The 13,582-nt window shown below is 59.7% G+C and overlaps 1 protein-coding gene across 7 annotated transcripts; it reads right to left on the bottom strand.

Annotated features, from left to right (window-relative positions):
* TPM2 (tropomyosin 2) lies at positions 1-10,739 on the bottom strand (the record flags this gene model as incomplete). 7 transcript variants are annotated; one of them, XM_079548678.1, is made up of 9 exons in its annotated part: positions 1-83; positions 2,697-2,766; positions 2,975-3,037; positions 3,160-3,235; positions 3,894-3,964; positions 4,274-4,391; positions 5,486-5,619; positions 9,808-9,933; positions 10,626-10,739. In XM_079548678.1, 9 exons carry the CDS (start codon positions 10,737-10,739, stop codon positions 1-3), a joined length of 855 nt encoding a protein of 284 aa, XP_079404804.1. The 7 variants fall into 7 exon arrangements, with proteins under 7 accessions (XP_079404804.1, XP_079404802.1, XP_079404806.1 ...); XM_079548676.1 differs by lacking the exon at positions 3,160-3,235 and adding an exon at positions 3,600-3,675; XM_079548677.1 differs by lacking the exon at positions 1-83 and adding an exon at positions 2,330-2,412.
* Between the last annotated feature and the right edge of the window lie 2,843 nt (positions 10,740-13,582).

Consider the following 13,582-nt stretch of genomic DNA (forward strand, 5'->3'; position numbering starts at 1 on the left):
TCAGAGGTTGTTTAGCTCCAGCAAGGTCTGGTCCAGGACCTGGTGTATCCCCACATTCTCCTCTTTGGCACTGGCCAGACTCTCTGTGAACACAAGGGACACCCAGCCACACAGCAAGATGCACACGCAGACACAGCACAAGCATATCCAGGCACAGCCAGACCCACGCACACCACACCAAGCACAAACACACACACACAGAAGACATCTCAGTGTGGTGCCAGCAGGGATGTGCCCAGACCCTCTGGGACCCCCAGGGACAGGTGGTCCCTGCTCTTTATCTTCTCCATCCTCCCACAGTGCCCAGTTGCCCATGGACAGCCCTTCTGTGGCATGGGCACTGCTGACAGGTACTACTCCAGCCAGCCATCATCACATCCCCATCTCCCCATCCTGCCATCACCACCAGCCACAATGGGCACGTGCACAAACCCTTGGCTGCAAAAGAGGAGAGCCAGCGCCTGCTGCACGAGCCACGTGCTCCGTGAAGAAGAGGAGCGAGACAGCAGCCCAGAAAGTCAGGCGGAGAAGACAGCAGAGAAGGAGCAGAACTAATGAGGCTGCAGGGATGAGCTCACTGCTGGGGCAGCCTCCTTCAACGCTCGCTTGCAGATGGTATCCTCCTTCCGTGAGAGGTGGGGATGGGGCAAGGGTTCTGCCCACTCTGCTGCAAGGGCATCCTGCTGTGAGGGCATCCCCCTGCTCAGTTTAGAGTGACCAGAGGGATAGGAAAGAGTTGGCTGCCTGGGGAAGGGGAGGAAGGCAGATACACAAGGCACTGTGTCCCTCCCCAGTGGGGCCAGGCGGATGCCAGGGGACAGCCACCATCTGACGGACATTCTGGGACATGGCAAAAGCTCTCATCCCTCCCCCAGGATAATCCCATCAGCTCCACAGGGCTTTCCCATACCACTGAGCAGGGCAGTCACCCAAGGGGGGTGCGGGCAGGGCTCACAGCCTCAAGCCAGCCTGGTCAAAATGGGGTGGGAAACAGCTGGGGCTGGGGGCATCCCAGGGGCTGGGGCAGGAGCTGTCGCAGCTCAGTTGTTAAGTTCGGTAAGGATGACCCGCAGCTCGTTAGTGAGAACCCGGTTTTTCTCGGCCTCCTGCCGGGAGCGCTCTAGAGAAAACAGACATCAGCGCAGCAGTGGGAAGAGAAAGAGAAATGAGGGTTAGCAAAGGGACAGCACTGCCCACGAGAGCCTTCGCTGGGCACCCCACGGCTGCTTGGGGGGCAGTAGGGGAAGCAGGAGGAGGAGGCAGCCAGTCATAGGGCTGCTGGTCCATCAATTCCGTGGCTGTGGGGTAGGGTGGAATGCTCAGGGAGGACTGGGACCAGAAATCACCACGGACAGCCCCTGCGGCCAGGGAGGGTGGTGGAGGACAGATGCCAGTCAGTGCTGAGAGGATGTTGTGATGTCTGGGAGCACAGATGAGGAATGGACAGACCAGGTCTAGCCCTATGAATTTAGGCTGAAAGAGTCACGGAGGTGGGGTCTGGAAGGTGGCACAAAATAAGGAAAGCCGTGTCCGAGAGCCAGGGGTGGTGGGGACACCGCTGTGCTGGGGTCCCTGAGACCACCCCCGGCTGCCGGCACCTGCATGAGATGGCAGGAAATGAAGGATGAGCGTGGAGAACCAGAGCAGCATGAAGAAAACAAAGGAGAAACCAAGGAGAGAAAACGCTTTATTGAGACCAACTCAGTAACCCAGAGGGACAGAACAGAAAAGAAAAAGTCATGAAATGCAAAATGCAAACTGAAAAGCAATGTGCAAAGGACAGAGGCAAGGCAGGGAGGGGAGCGCGGGTGGTGGGGGTGTCTGCCTGGGACCAGGACCACCCCCCTCCATCCCATATCCCCCCTGGCATGCAGCACCGGGATGGCTGCGCTGGAGGGGCAAGTCCCTAGTGCTTGTGCTGCTGGGGGGAAATGCGGGACACAAGGCCCCTGGGCATAGCTCCATCCTCCCACATCCCCGTGGGGTGTGGGGTCCCGGGGATGCACCCCTTCCCCTTTAACACCCCATAGCGCCTACACCTCATCTTGTGGGAACACAGAATTAATAGAATCACAGCATGGCTGGGGTTGGAAGAGAACTTAAAGAAGAGGGTTGGAAGAGACCCTGCCATGGGCAGGGGTGGCACCTGCTATGAATACCCCAGGCCGACTCCTGTTGACCAGTGGCCATGGGCCAGGAAGGACAGAGAGGGGACAGAGTAGGGACAGAGTGGGCAGTAGGAGTGGAGAGGGTGCCGGGCAGGCAAAATGGCAGAGCTGGGGGGAGAGGAAGGCAGGCAGGGGTGCAGTGCTGGTGCCCAGTGTGGGGTTCAGAGGGAGGTGATGTCATTAAGCGCATTGTCCAGCTCCTCGCTGATGGCTTTGTACTTCATCTTCTGTGCATATACTTCGTCTGCAGGTGGGGGGAGTGGGGAGCAGGTGGTGGAGCAGGGAGGGAGTGAGTGGCAGAGAGAGAGAGAGTGGCGGTGAGCAGGAGGCAAGGGTGGTAGGAGCATGCAGGTACGGCACCAGGCACAAGACAGTGTGGATGAGGCCATATTTCCCATGTGGGACTCCAGCACCTCCACAGCATCCCAGCTTCCCCCCTCCCATCACCCATGCCCACCCCCAGCACAAGGAGACCGCATCCCTGCCTGCCCATGAAAGAGGGACACAGGGCAGCGAGGACCCTTTTACCTTCTAAGTCATCAATGGTTTTCTCCAGCTTTGCCACAGACCGCTCAGCAAATTCTGCCCTGGTCTCAGCCTGCAGGAACACAGCAAGAACAGTGAGCGTGATGGGAATGCCCTTAAGTCCACACCCCAGACATGCTCTGTTCCCCAAAACTGTCCCATTTGCTGCACCTGGGCTGGTGACCATCTCAATTTGCCTCCAAGGCAGAGGGGTGAGATGTTATTTTGCTGCTGCCAGTGCATGTCCCGGGAGCAGAGCATTGTGAATCCAAGAGCCTTACCTCCTTCAGTTTCTCCCCTAGAAGCTTGATTTCCTCCTCATACTTGTCCTCCTTGGTGGAATACTGCAGGGACAGAGAGGATCTTAGCTCCAGAGGACACCTCCAGTTCTTCACCCCAATCAGGGACCCTCCTCCCCTCAACCCTGCACACTCTGCCCAGCCCCAGCAGCCCCACTAGGTCATACCTTGTCAGCCTGGGCCTCCAGAGACTTCAAGTTGTTGGTGACAATTTTCAGCTCCTCCTCTAGGTCACCACATTTACTACATCCCAAGCAGGGGCCACCAGGCAGGGGAGGGGGTGGTGAAGGGGAGAAGGGGGGAGCGGAAGGAGCATGGGGAAGGAGGAAAGGAGAGAGAACAAGTTGAGAGAGGAGAAAACTCAGAGTGAAGGAGCAGCAGAGCCACTGGGCACATATCCCTTCCTCGCATGTCACTGCTGTACTCCTGCATCCATCTGAGGAGGAGGAGAGTGGACATGGAGGAGCATGTGCTGCCCACAGAGGGACAGGCGAGGTGAGGGCTGTGGCAGCAGTGCAGAGAGGAGAGAGGTGGCTGGCGTGGCTCAAGAGACAGCGATAGAGAGAGGGGGGCTGCTGCATCTTGCCCCACACCCCTGCCCCAGTACCTCTTCCTCTGAGGCAATGAGGGATTTGAGGCTCTGGTCCATGGTCCGCAGCTCCTCCTCCAGCTGTCTCACTCGACTGGGGTGGAAAAGGGGCACCCACAGATTGGGGCCAGCAGAGAGCAGGTCAAGGATGTGCCGGGGGCCAGCATCGCTCCTCCCTCCTCCCACCTAATGGGTGACTGGGATGGAGATCCCCGTCCCCATGTCGACACACGGACATGTCCGCAGCTCCCACGGGCAAGAGAATGGGACAGGGGTGGTATGAGAGCCTCATGTGCCTGAAGCCCCGCTCACCTCTCCGCCACCTCTGCCCGCTCCTCCGAGCGCTCCAGCTCTCCCTCAAGGACCACCAGCTTGCGGGCCACCTGTTGGGGACATCCAGAGGAACATGTCAGGTTGGATATTAGGAAAAATGTCTTCTCAGAGTGGTGATTCACTGGCACAGGCTGACCAAGGAGATGGTGGAGTCACCGTCCCTGAAGGTGTTCAAGAACCATGGGAAGTGGTTAGTGGGCTTGGTGGGAATGGTTCGGGGTTGGATTGGATGATCTTAGAGGTCTTCTCCAAACTTCATGATTCTAGGAGGCTATGTCAAATGCAGACTAGGAAGCAGGGCTGCAGGGCACTGCCTTTGATGAAACCAGGGATCAGGGGACACAGTTGGTGGCACACACCTCCTCATATTTGCGGTCGGCCTCTTCCGCTATGTGCTTGGCCTCCTTCAGCTGCATTTCCTGGAGTTCCATTTTCTCCTCATCCTTCATGGCCCTGTTTTCAATGACCTTCATGCCTCTGAGGAAAGTCAGAACAAGTAGGTTAGGAAGAATTTATTCATGGAGAGGGTGGCCAAGGATTGGGCTGCCCAGGGAGGTTGGTGGAGTCCCCATCCCTGGAAGTGTTTAAGAGATGTGAGGACTTGGCACTAAGGGATATGGATTAACGACGGATCTCAGTAGGTTGGGTTGGTGATTGGGCTAGATGATCCTGAAGATCTTTTCCAGTCCACACGATTCTGTGATTCTATGAGGTTATGGCTGTAGGTGGAGGTGGTACCTGCATCTCCTTCCTGCCCGCTGTACTCTGATGTGTCCATCCTCATGCTCCAGAGACACAGTGCATTGCCAAGGAACACAGGCACCCTGCGCAGTAGGGTCACATCAGCAGTACCCTGGGGATGCACAGCTGAACCAGCAGAGATGCCCCATGGCAACCCAGGAGATGTGCCTCTCAGCCAGGCAGGTCAAACTGATCTTTGCCAGTGGAGGCAAATGGCCAGCTGCAAATTATTCATTGCCACCTGCCCAGAAGGCATTGACATGTCTGCCCTCGCTTGCATGGCTCCTGCACAGGAAATGTGTGTGCTGAAAGCAGGTACTTCACCAGAGGGTGAGCAATGCCCCGTGTGTGCTCTGCAGCCCTCTTCAGGATGCTAATGCTTCATTCCCAGGGGCCAACCTCAGCTCCTGGGCTACTGCTCAACCCTCAGAATCACAGAATCACAGAATGGCCAGGGTTGGAAGGGACCCTAAGGATCATGAATCTCCAACCCCCCTGCCAAATGCAGGGCCACCAACCTTCCCATGGGGCACAAAACCAGTTCTGAGAGAACCCTCTGGCTCCAGGCACAGCTTAATAATTTGTACAGGCATCAGATCAAATTGTTAGGGATTTAATGTGTGCCCTGAAAATTTCAAAGCGTGCCACAAATGCCTGTAGCAAAGGGAGCTGTGTTGTGCTCCCTCCCTACAGAAAAAACAATGCAAACTCCCATGGGGTCAACTCAAGGGCTCCCCAAGCCCTGCTGCAAAGCCAAGGGATTGTCTGCTATCGTGGACAACCCAAAGCTAACCCCTGTTGTCCGCCACTCCCCCCCCACCCCATCACACCTCTCGCTCTCATCTGCCGCCTTCTCAGCCTCTTCCAGCTTCTGCAGGGCGGTGGCCAGGCGCTCCTGGGCCCGGTCCAGCTCCTCCTCCACCAGCTGGATGCGGCGGTTCAGAGAAGCCACCTCAGCCTCAGCCTGTGGAGCAGAAACCTCTTGGTCACCACATGGCACACAGACATGTATGTAGCACTGTCAGGAATTATTTTAGCTGGGACACCCCTTTGCACCGTGCACCAATCACTTCTGACCCGCTCTGACACTTTGCAGCCCCATCACTCTCTGCAATGACATGGGGTTCCTCCATCCCTAACACTGTGCTTGATGCCAGCTGCTCCTTAACATGCGTGCACTGTGCCCAAACCCAATTCTCGCACCCCCTGCCCAGGAGACAGAAGAAACGCTCTCAATGGGTACTCAGGGCTGTGCCTTCCCCAGGCCAGCATTGGGGTTTTGCAGAGCAGTGAGTAAAGGAGGAGGAATGCCTTGAGCTGATCCGCTCCCGAAGAGGATACGGGAGCCACTTGTCGATTTCCTGTTTACGGAGGCGGTGTAGCAAACCGGCCCCATAGAGCCGAGCCCCCTCTTGGGGTCACGCGGAGTCCCCCTGCACTGCACAGCCGACTCACACAGCCCGGCCGCGGGGCGATGGAGCGAGCTGCCCTCGGACCAATGGCGCCCGGCCAGCCTCGCACCGCAGGGGCCGGAGGCAGTGGGGCCCCCCGCGTTCCCATGCTCCCCTTGCGCCGACGGGGCGGGCAGCCAGAGCCGGCCGGGAGCGGTGGCTCTGGACCCCCGCCAGCCCCCGGTCGCCTGGCCCCGTTCTCTTTCCATTCTCTAAAGCTTCCCTGCTCCATCACAGCCGGGAAACGCTGCCTCAGCAGCTCCCGACCCCGCGGCGGGGACAAAAAACCCAAAACTCAAAGGGATGGGCTGCGGTGGGAGCGCCCTGCTTCATCGCCGGTACGTGGGGCAGAACGAGCGGGGATGCCCGAAACAGAGGTCCCGGTCATATGTTCAGCCTCACCTCGGCGTGAGCTTTTTCCCAGGGAATGACCCCCGAAGTGGGTCAGCGCTGCCCGAATGGACGCTCGGGAACATGAGCTGCTGAGAGGGGAACCCGATCTGCGGCTGCAGGAAGGGGCCGCTTCCTCTGCCCGCGACAACGGCGCGGGTACCGCACCCAGCTCTGCCGGCCCCGATAGCGGGAGGATGCGGGAGCCGGGGGAGGGCAGCGGAAAAAGAGACAAAAAACCTCCCCACAACAACAGCACGAAGCCAAACCGGGAACGACCCGCAGCCTGTAAAAGCCACAGAGCGGAAACATTGGCCTGTGCCAGCGCGCAAGGATGGTTTATCCCTACGACGGGGTGCAGAGGGCTCTGCGGCCGCTCCCGAACCAGGCAGCAGCCGCTCGGGCGTGGGGAGCTGGGCCGCGATGTGGGGCCGTTCCCGAGCTGAGCAACCCCGCGAGGCCCCGGCAGCGGGGAGCTGCCCGCAGCCCCCGCCCCGCACCGGCACCCGCGGGGGGCTCACCAACGCCCACCGGGACGCGCGGCCCAGCAGCTCGCCCGTGCCCCTCGCTCCCCGGTGCGCAGCCCCGAGGGGCGCCGCCGCCCCAGTCTGGGGGTCGCGAGGTGCCCCCAGGAGCCTTACCCGCTCCCGGGCCTGCCGCTCGGCATCGGCCTCCCGCTGCAGGTGCTCGGCGCGTTCCTCCGCCTCGTCGGCCACCTGCTGCAGGCTCTGGATCTTCTTCTTGACGGCGTCGATGGAGCTGATGCCGGCCATGGCCGTGCGGCCGGCGGGGAGCGCAGCGAGGCCGCTCCGCTGAGCCCTTTGTGGGATCCGCCTGGCTCGGGCAGGAAGCGCTCAGGCGGCGGCCGCTCCCGCCCTGCCTCCATCCCTTCCTGCTCCTCCTCCTCCTCCTCCTCCTGCCGCACACCGACCCGCTCCCGCTGCGCTCCCTGCGCTGAGCGCATGTCGCCCCCGATAAGGCGCATGGCTGCGCCATGGAGGGCACACTGTGCCCCCCAGCATTAGGGACGCAGCTCCCCCAAAGCAGGGCACAGAGTGCCCCCAGTAGGGCTGCATGCCCCAGCCGAGCCTCCGCAGGCAGAGGGGAAGGCGGTCGGGGTGCTTGTTTTCCTGGGAGGAAAAGGGCCAGCAGAGGCTGTGAGCCCCTCTGCGTAGAGTGTATCCAGGGGTGCTCCCCAGAATCTCCATACATCTGCTACAGAGACGGGAGGCACGGACTTTTGTCCCACAGGTGAAGCAATGAGAGGGATGGGGATGCTCTTGGGCATCCCCTGGGTACAGTCCTTGGCCACACAAAGGCCCCCAGGGCTGATGCTCCAGAGTACAGGCATATCCAGCTCTGCACCCCAGCCACAGCACATGCTTGGGTCCGTCAGAAGGGCAAGGTGTGGTGGCATTCAATCCTCCGTCAAGGAGCTCTGTGAGCTGCCGGGCCGCCCCAGCCACACTTTATGCCTGCTTCCAGGGATGCCATTTCCCAGGATCTGGGGCTTCCCTGGAGAGGCAGCATCTGGCCATGCCCCCACAGCACCGAGTCCCAAGCCAGATGGCAGCAGTGTGGCAGCACATGGCTTTGGGCTTGGCCCTAGTCCCAGCCTCATGCTTGGGCACAGATCAGGGCATGGAGGGCAGGGCAGAAGGGGAGTCTCAAGAGTAAAGGGAGCAGGCTGGGGGTAGGCACCCTGGTCCCATATCGGCCAGAGCAGGGTGCCTCCTGCTCTGGCCCCACCCAGGGATGCAGTCACTTCCCAGCAGCGCCCGTTCCCTCCCACCGGCTCAGGGAATCACCAAATAAGAGCAAAGTCTCAGCTTGGGAGAGTGCTGGGGCGGGAACTTGGGTGAAGCCTTGTGGGACCGTGGCCTGTGATCGTGGCCTGGGAACAGCAGAATGTGCGTGTCCCTGTGCTCGCAGTTCGCTGGGACAGGCCGGTGGCCAGAGACAACACAGGGCTGGAGGGGGACGTACCCTGCTCCAACCACCACGCTGTCCTCACGGGATGTCTCTTTGGGAGACAAGGAGGGAATGGGGCTGCAGTGACCTTGCTCCGCACTGCCAGCACTCTGATAATCAGTGGCTACGAGAGCAGCCTGTCCCCAAACCCTGTGTCTGGGGCATCCTGCACCCAGCTCACCCCATCCTGCATGAGCCTGCTCAGAGCAGCACAGAACCACACACAGCACAGTTGCCCTCTGGACAAGATAAACAAACTCTTCCAGGGAATTCCCACTGCTTTGACAACTTGGTCAGCCTTAAGGCAGCCTGACTTTGGGCAGCCTTAAGGATTGGGAATCGATGCCAGAACCTTTCTCAGGACAAACTTGTAAAACTTCCCTACAAACGCAGCCTGGCACTGGGGCCATTGGCATCCAATGAGGCTCACTGCCTGCTCTGCCCACATCCCTGACCTGGCAACCCCTGTTCCCCTGTAGGCTGGGGTCCCAGTAGGGGACATGGGCACCTCCAAGGACTTTGCTGTCGTTGTCTGTCCTCATCTGCTCTCCCTTGTCCTTGGCGGCCACCTTGGACTTTTGACGTATCTCCCCCATTTAGCTCCATAAACCCGCCAGGATTGAATTTTTGTTCTCAATCCTAAAAAGCCTGGCCATGCCCCTGCTGGCCATGCTCCAGACAGCTCCCCTTTAGCTTCTCCTCCAGTTTCCAGGGTTGGTTTTCATCAGAGAAGGACTGGCTATCAAAAGGAGCATTTATTTATAGGGTGCCAAATACCCCGTGTGGCACTGCGGGTTGTTATACCCAGTTCCTAAGCAGGCTCAAGCCACGCACAGCTGTTCCACCCTTCATCTCAGCCAGGCGCAAGCCAATTTCAACACCTTCCTAACATCTCCCCACTGGGATCCATTTCCCAGGAGTAGCATCAGTCATGGCCCTAAATAAAACTCTTCCCAGCCTTTCCCTTCTCAGGGTACAGGGTGGCACGTTGAACCCCTAAAGGGCTGTCCCCATGCTCCCTGAGCATCCTTCCCAACCAGCGCTCAGTGCGGGCAAGAGTTTTCCTATTTCTCAGTTTCTTTTCCCATTTTTTTCTAACACATTTTAGCAACTATTTCCAAGTTTTCCCTACATGTGCATGTCGGCGCAGTGGGGATGCTCATCCCTATGAGCTCTAGGGCACTGGGCCAAGTGATGCCCCGTTACCCTGGCACCTATATGGCATCCACAGCCAGAATGGGTCCGACACCCTTCCCACCAAGGCTGACCATATAAGGTTCCCCTCTTCCTTCACCCCCCCGGGGTCCAGTGCCTGCTCAGGGGAGGGGTTGCCTACGTACGTCCGTGGCTTTCTTCTCCGCCTGCTCCAGCTTCTCCTGGGCCTCCTTGACAGATTCAGAGTATTTCTCCACCTCATCTTCTGTGCCCTTCAGCTTCTTCTGCAGGCCCTGCTGTTCCTCCTCCAGCTGGGGAAGGGATAGAGCACGGGTGTCATGGGTGGTCACCCTGGAACACCCACCCAGCAAGAGGCAGCCATCCTCACCCTGCGGTGACCGAAGTCTATTTTGGGGCCCCAGGACTTCAGGGCTGGGGACAGGAGAAGTCCTGACATGGAGACACAGCTTTGGGGCACTGGGAAGGTCCCTGTCCATATGGCTGTGGTGGAAGTGCGTTGTCCCCCAGGACCCCGTGCAGAGGGGTAGGGAAGTGGCAATAGGGGGTCCAGCAAGACATAGTGAGTTTGGGGATACTGAGGTCAGAAACAACAGGCACTGGTCCCCATGGTTGGACAGCCCCAGATTGGAGATCCCTAAGGTTGGACACCCAGCAGGACTACTTCCCTAAGACTGGCTATCTCCAAACTGGGGATCCCAGAGGTTAGAAACCCCTGAATTGTGGATCCTCAAGATTGGACACCCAGCAGGACAAGGTCCCAAAGGTTGGACAACCCTAGGATGGGGGGGTTCCCACGTTGGACACCCATTAGGGCAAGGACTCTGGGGCCAGACATCCCTAGACTGCGGGTCCTCAAGGGTTGTACACCCCTATAATGGGGGCGGCCAAGATCGAACACCCAGAGAAGCGGGATCCTCAGGGCCAGATCCCTTTAGGGCCGGGATTCCCAGCACTTTTTTGGGGAAGGCTATGGGACACTCACCTGCTTGCAGCGATCCTCTGCCTGCTTCTTGTCAGCCTCCGCCTGCTCGGCACGGTCGATGGCATTCTCCTTGTCCAGTTTGAGCATCTGCATCTTCTTCTTGATGGCCTCCATGGTGGCGGTGGGGCGGCGGCAGCGGTGGGGCGCGAGGCGGCGGCGGTGGGGATCGGAGCACCGGGGGCAGCGGCAGCACCGGCACTGCGCCCACCGCCCCGCCGCGCCGCCTAAGAGCCGGGGAGGGGCCGCGCCGGGAGGGAGGGGGCCGCCCCGGGACCTCCCCCGCCGCCCGCCAGCACCTTTTAGGGACAGACTTCGCCGCAGTCCGCGGCACCGAGGGAGACGGGGGGGTCGGCACCCGGCGGGCAGCCCCGGCACCTGGCACCGAAGGGGCACCGGGAGAGGGGCGTAGCGGTGGCACTGCGCTGGGGACACCGGGGTCTCTGCGGTGGGGGTGCCGTGGTGGCACGGTGCTGGGGACATCGGTGACAGCACGCTGGGGACGCCGCGAGGGGTCCGATTGAGGGGACACACTGCTGAGAGCACTCCTGGTGGCACTTCCACGGGAACACTGGCGGCGCTGGGCTTGAGGACACCCCGCTTTTGCCCCTGTGCTGTTATTGTCACCTGGGGACACTGCTTGGTGACTCGCCGATGTCAGTGACCCACCTCTGTCCGCAAAGCTGTCCCTGAACGAGGGGACACCCTGCACTTTGTCACTGTGCCTGTGCCCTGGGGAAGGGGGACCCTGAGGGCTGGCACTGCTCTTGGGGACACCCACGGCAGTCCTGGGGGTCCTGGGGTGCTGCAATGGCACTCGGACTCCTACAGGCTGTGACCACCTGGGGACACCCCATAGGCCAGCTCTGCTCCCTGGGGCAGAGGGACACTCCATCAGCTCCAAAAGGAGCAGGGGATGCCCAGAACCATCATGATACTGCTGTGCCCCAGGGTCCCCTGTGTTGTTTGTGTCTCTGTGCCTACAGCAGGACACTGTTCTTCTGGCACTGCAGCCCCCCATATAGCCCCGTAGCAAGGGTGCCCCACCAGCCTGGCACAGCTGGAGATCGGGGTCATGGCCCTAAGCCAAACATAGCACCCCACTCCCAGAGCCAGCAGTGGGCACAGGGATGCTCTGTGGAGGTGGCCGCAGTGAGACCCCCCTGTGCCACGCAGGCTCCTCCTAGCACAGCCACCCCAGGACCCTCCTCCGCACCGCCCCAGTGTCCTCTGTGAAAGGCCTGGCAGCAAAACGCATCGGAAAAATCCTCTGGGACTGGAGAGAGCCAAGCACTGACCCCCCCTTCCCATCCCACTGCTGCGTCACAGCACCAGCACCAGCACTGCCCCACGTTACCACCACTCCAGTGCCATCATCCCCAGCAGGAGGGCACCTCCAGTGGGACAGTGTACCAGGGTGACTTGGGGCATGCAGGCTGCCTTGCTCCTTCTTTCTTCTCAAAATAAACCTTATTCTATTGGAAAAAAAAAAAAAAAAAAAAAAAAAAAAAAGAGCAAACCCTTCTGATCCCAACTCCTCCAAAAATACCCCATGCTTGAATACCGCTCGTAAATGCTTCTGGTGCATTCCCAGCTGCAGGGTGGGTTTGGAGCTGGGGGGGTCAGAGGGGATGGGGTGGGATGGGATGGACGAGATGAGGGACTGTGTGAGCTCCAAGGCCATCCCTTTGCACCCACATCCAGCAATGGGGAGCACACTTGACTTTTTGGCACAGAGGTGCGGTGAAAATGGTTGGAGGTGAGAACTGGAGAAAATAGTTTTATAGGAGCAAGATGAGGATGGTTGGCTCTGGGGAAGATGCTTCAGCCCAGAGCAGCCCAGTGAACTCAGAGGTGATGAGTACAATGTGAGCAGCTGGGGGAGCTTCCTATGAGCCCCCCTAGGGATGCAGGTCCCTCTCACTGCACTCTCCATTTTCCCAGTGGCCACATCCTACAGGAACACCTGGTGCCATGCAGGTGCTCCTGTCCATGGCTTTGCCCTCAAAGCTGAACTGCAGGACAAGGGGTTCTGGGGTAGGCACCTTTCTCCAGTATGTTCCTAGGGAAGGGACTTCTTTGGTTGTCATCACTGCCCAGTGTTCCCCAATGAGCCAGGCTGCAGGTCATCTGCCCACCCCAAATTCGGGGCCATGGTGGGACTGCTGGCACCTTATGATTGACATATCCCAAACACCACTTGTGCCTGCTGGAACCTGCATGCAAAAATAGCCCCTCCAATCCCAGCTGAAAGATTTATGGGCTCAGGGCTCCAGCCATGCTAAACGCTGCCTTGCGTCCCTCCAACACGTATTTACAGCTGGCACCTGTGTCCCAACCTTTGCCTGAGAGATGTGGCTGAGGGTCCCCACTGCTGCAGCCCACTGCCCTGGGTGGTGGAGCTGGGCTGTGCTTGTGTCTGGTACCTGGTGCTGGGTCAGGCAGTGCAGATTGTCAGGGGACAGCTGGCAGGGCTGAGATTCCTGGGGGAGGCGCAAATCTGCCCTGGAGCTGGGCCATGGCACAGCGTCACGGGGGGCTTAGTGGCCCCTCTGCACTTCGACACCCGAAGATGCTGCAGGACACCACAGTGCTGCAGGGAACGGAGACCCCTCCCCCCCCCCCCCAACAGTCCCATGGCCAGCCTGATGGACACAGCTGAGAACTGCAGAGTTGTGACATGTCATGCAGTGCAGTTCAGCCTCCAGGCTGCTTGCTGGTGCTGGCCCTGCAGCATGGGTACTTGGGGTGCAGGGACAGAGGTATCCCCACTGCATCCCACCGTATCCCTCGTGTCCCCAAGCTCTGCTGAGTGACGGGACGGGGTGGCAGCAGGTGGGGAAGGGGCCATGCTGGGGCAGCCGGGGTGACTATTTCAGGGCCTGAGCTTAGCCCAGGCAGCCAGAGGGGCTCCAGCCGCATTCCCGGCTGCTGCCCCATTGGGGGGTCAATATATAGGG

Source organism: Tetrao urogallus (assembly GCF_951394365.1).
Source record: "Tetrao urogallus genome assembly, chromosome: Z".
In the NCBI taxonomy this organism is placed as follows: domain Eukaryota; kingdom Metazoa; phylum Chordata; class Aves; order Galliformes; family Phasianidae; genus Tetrao; species Tetrao urogallus.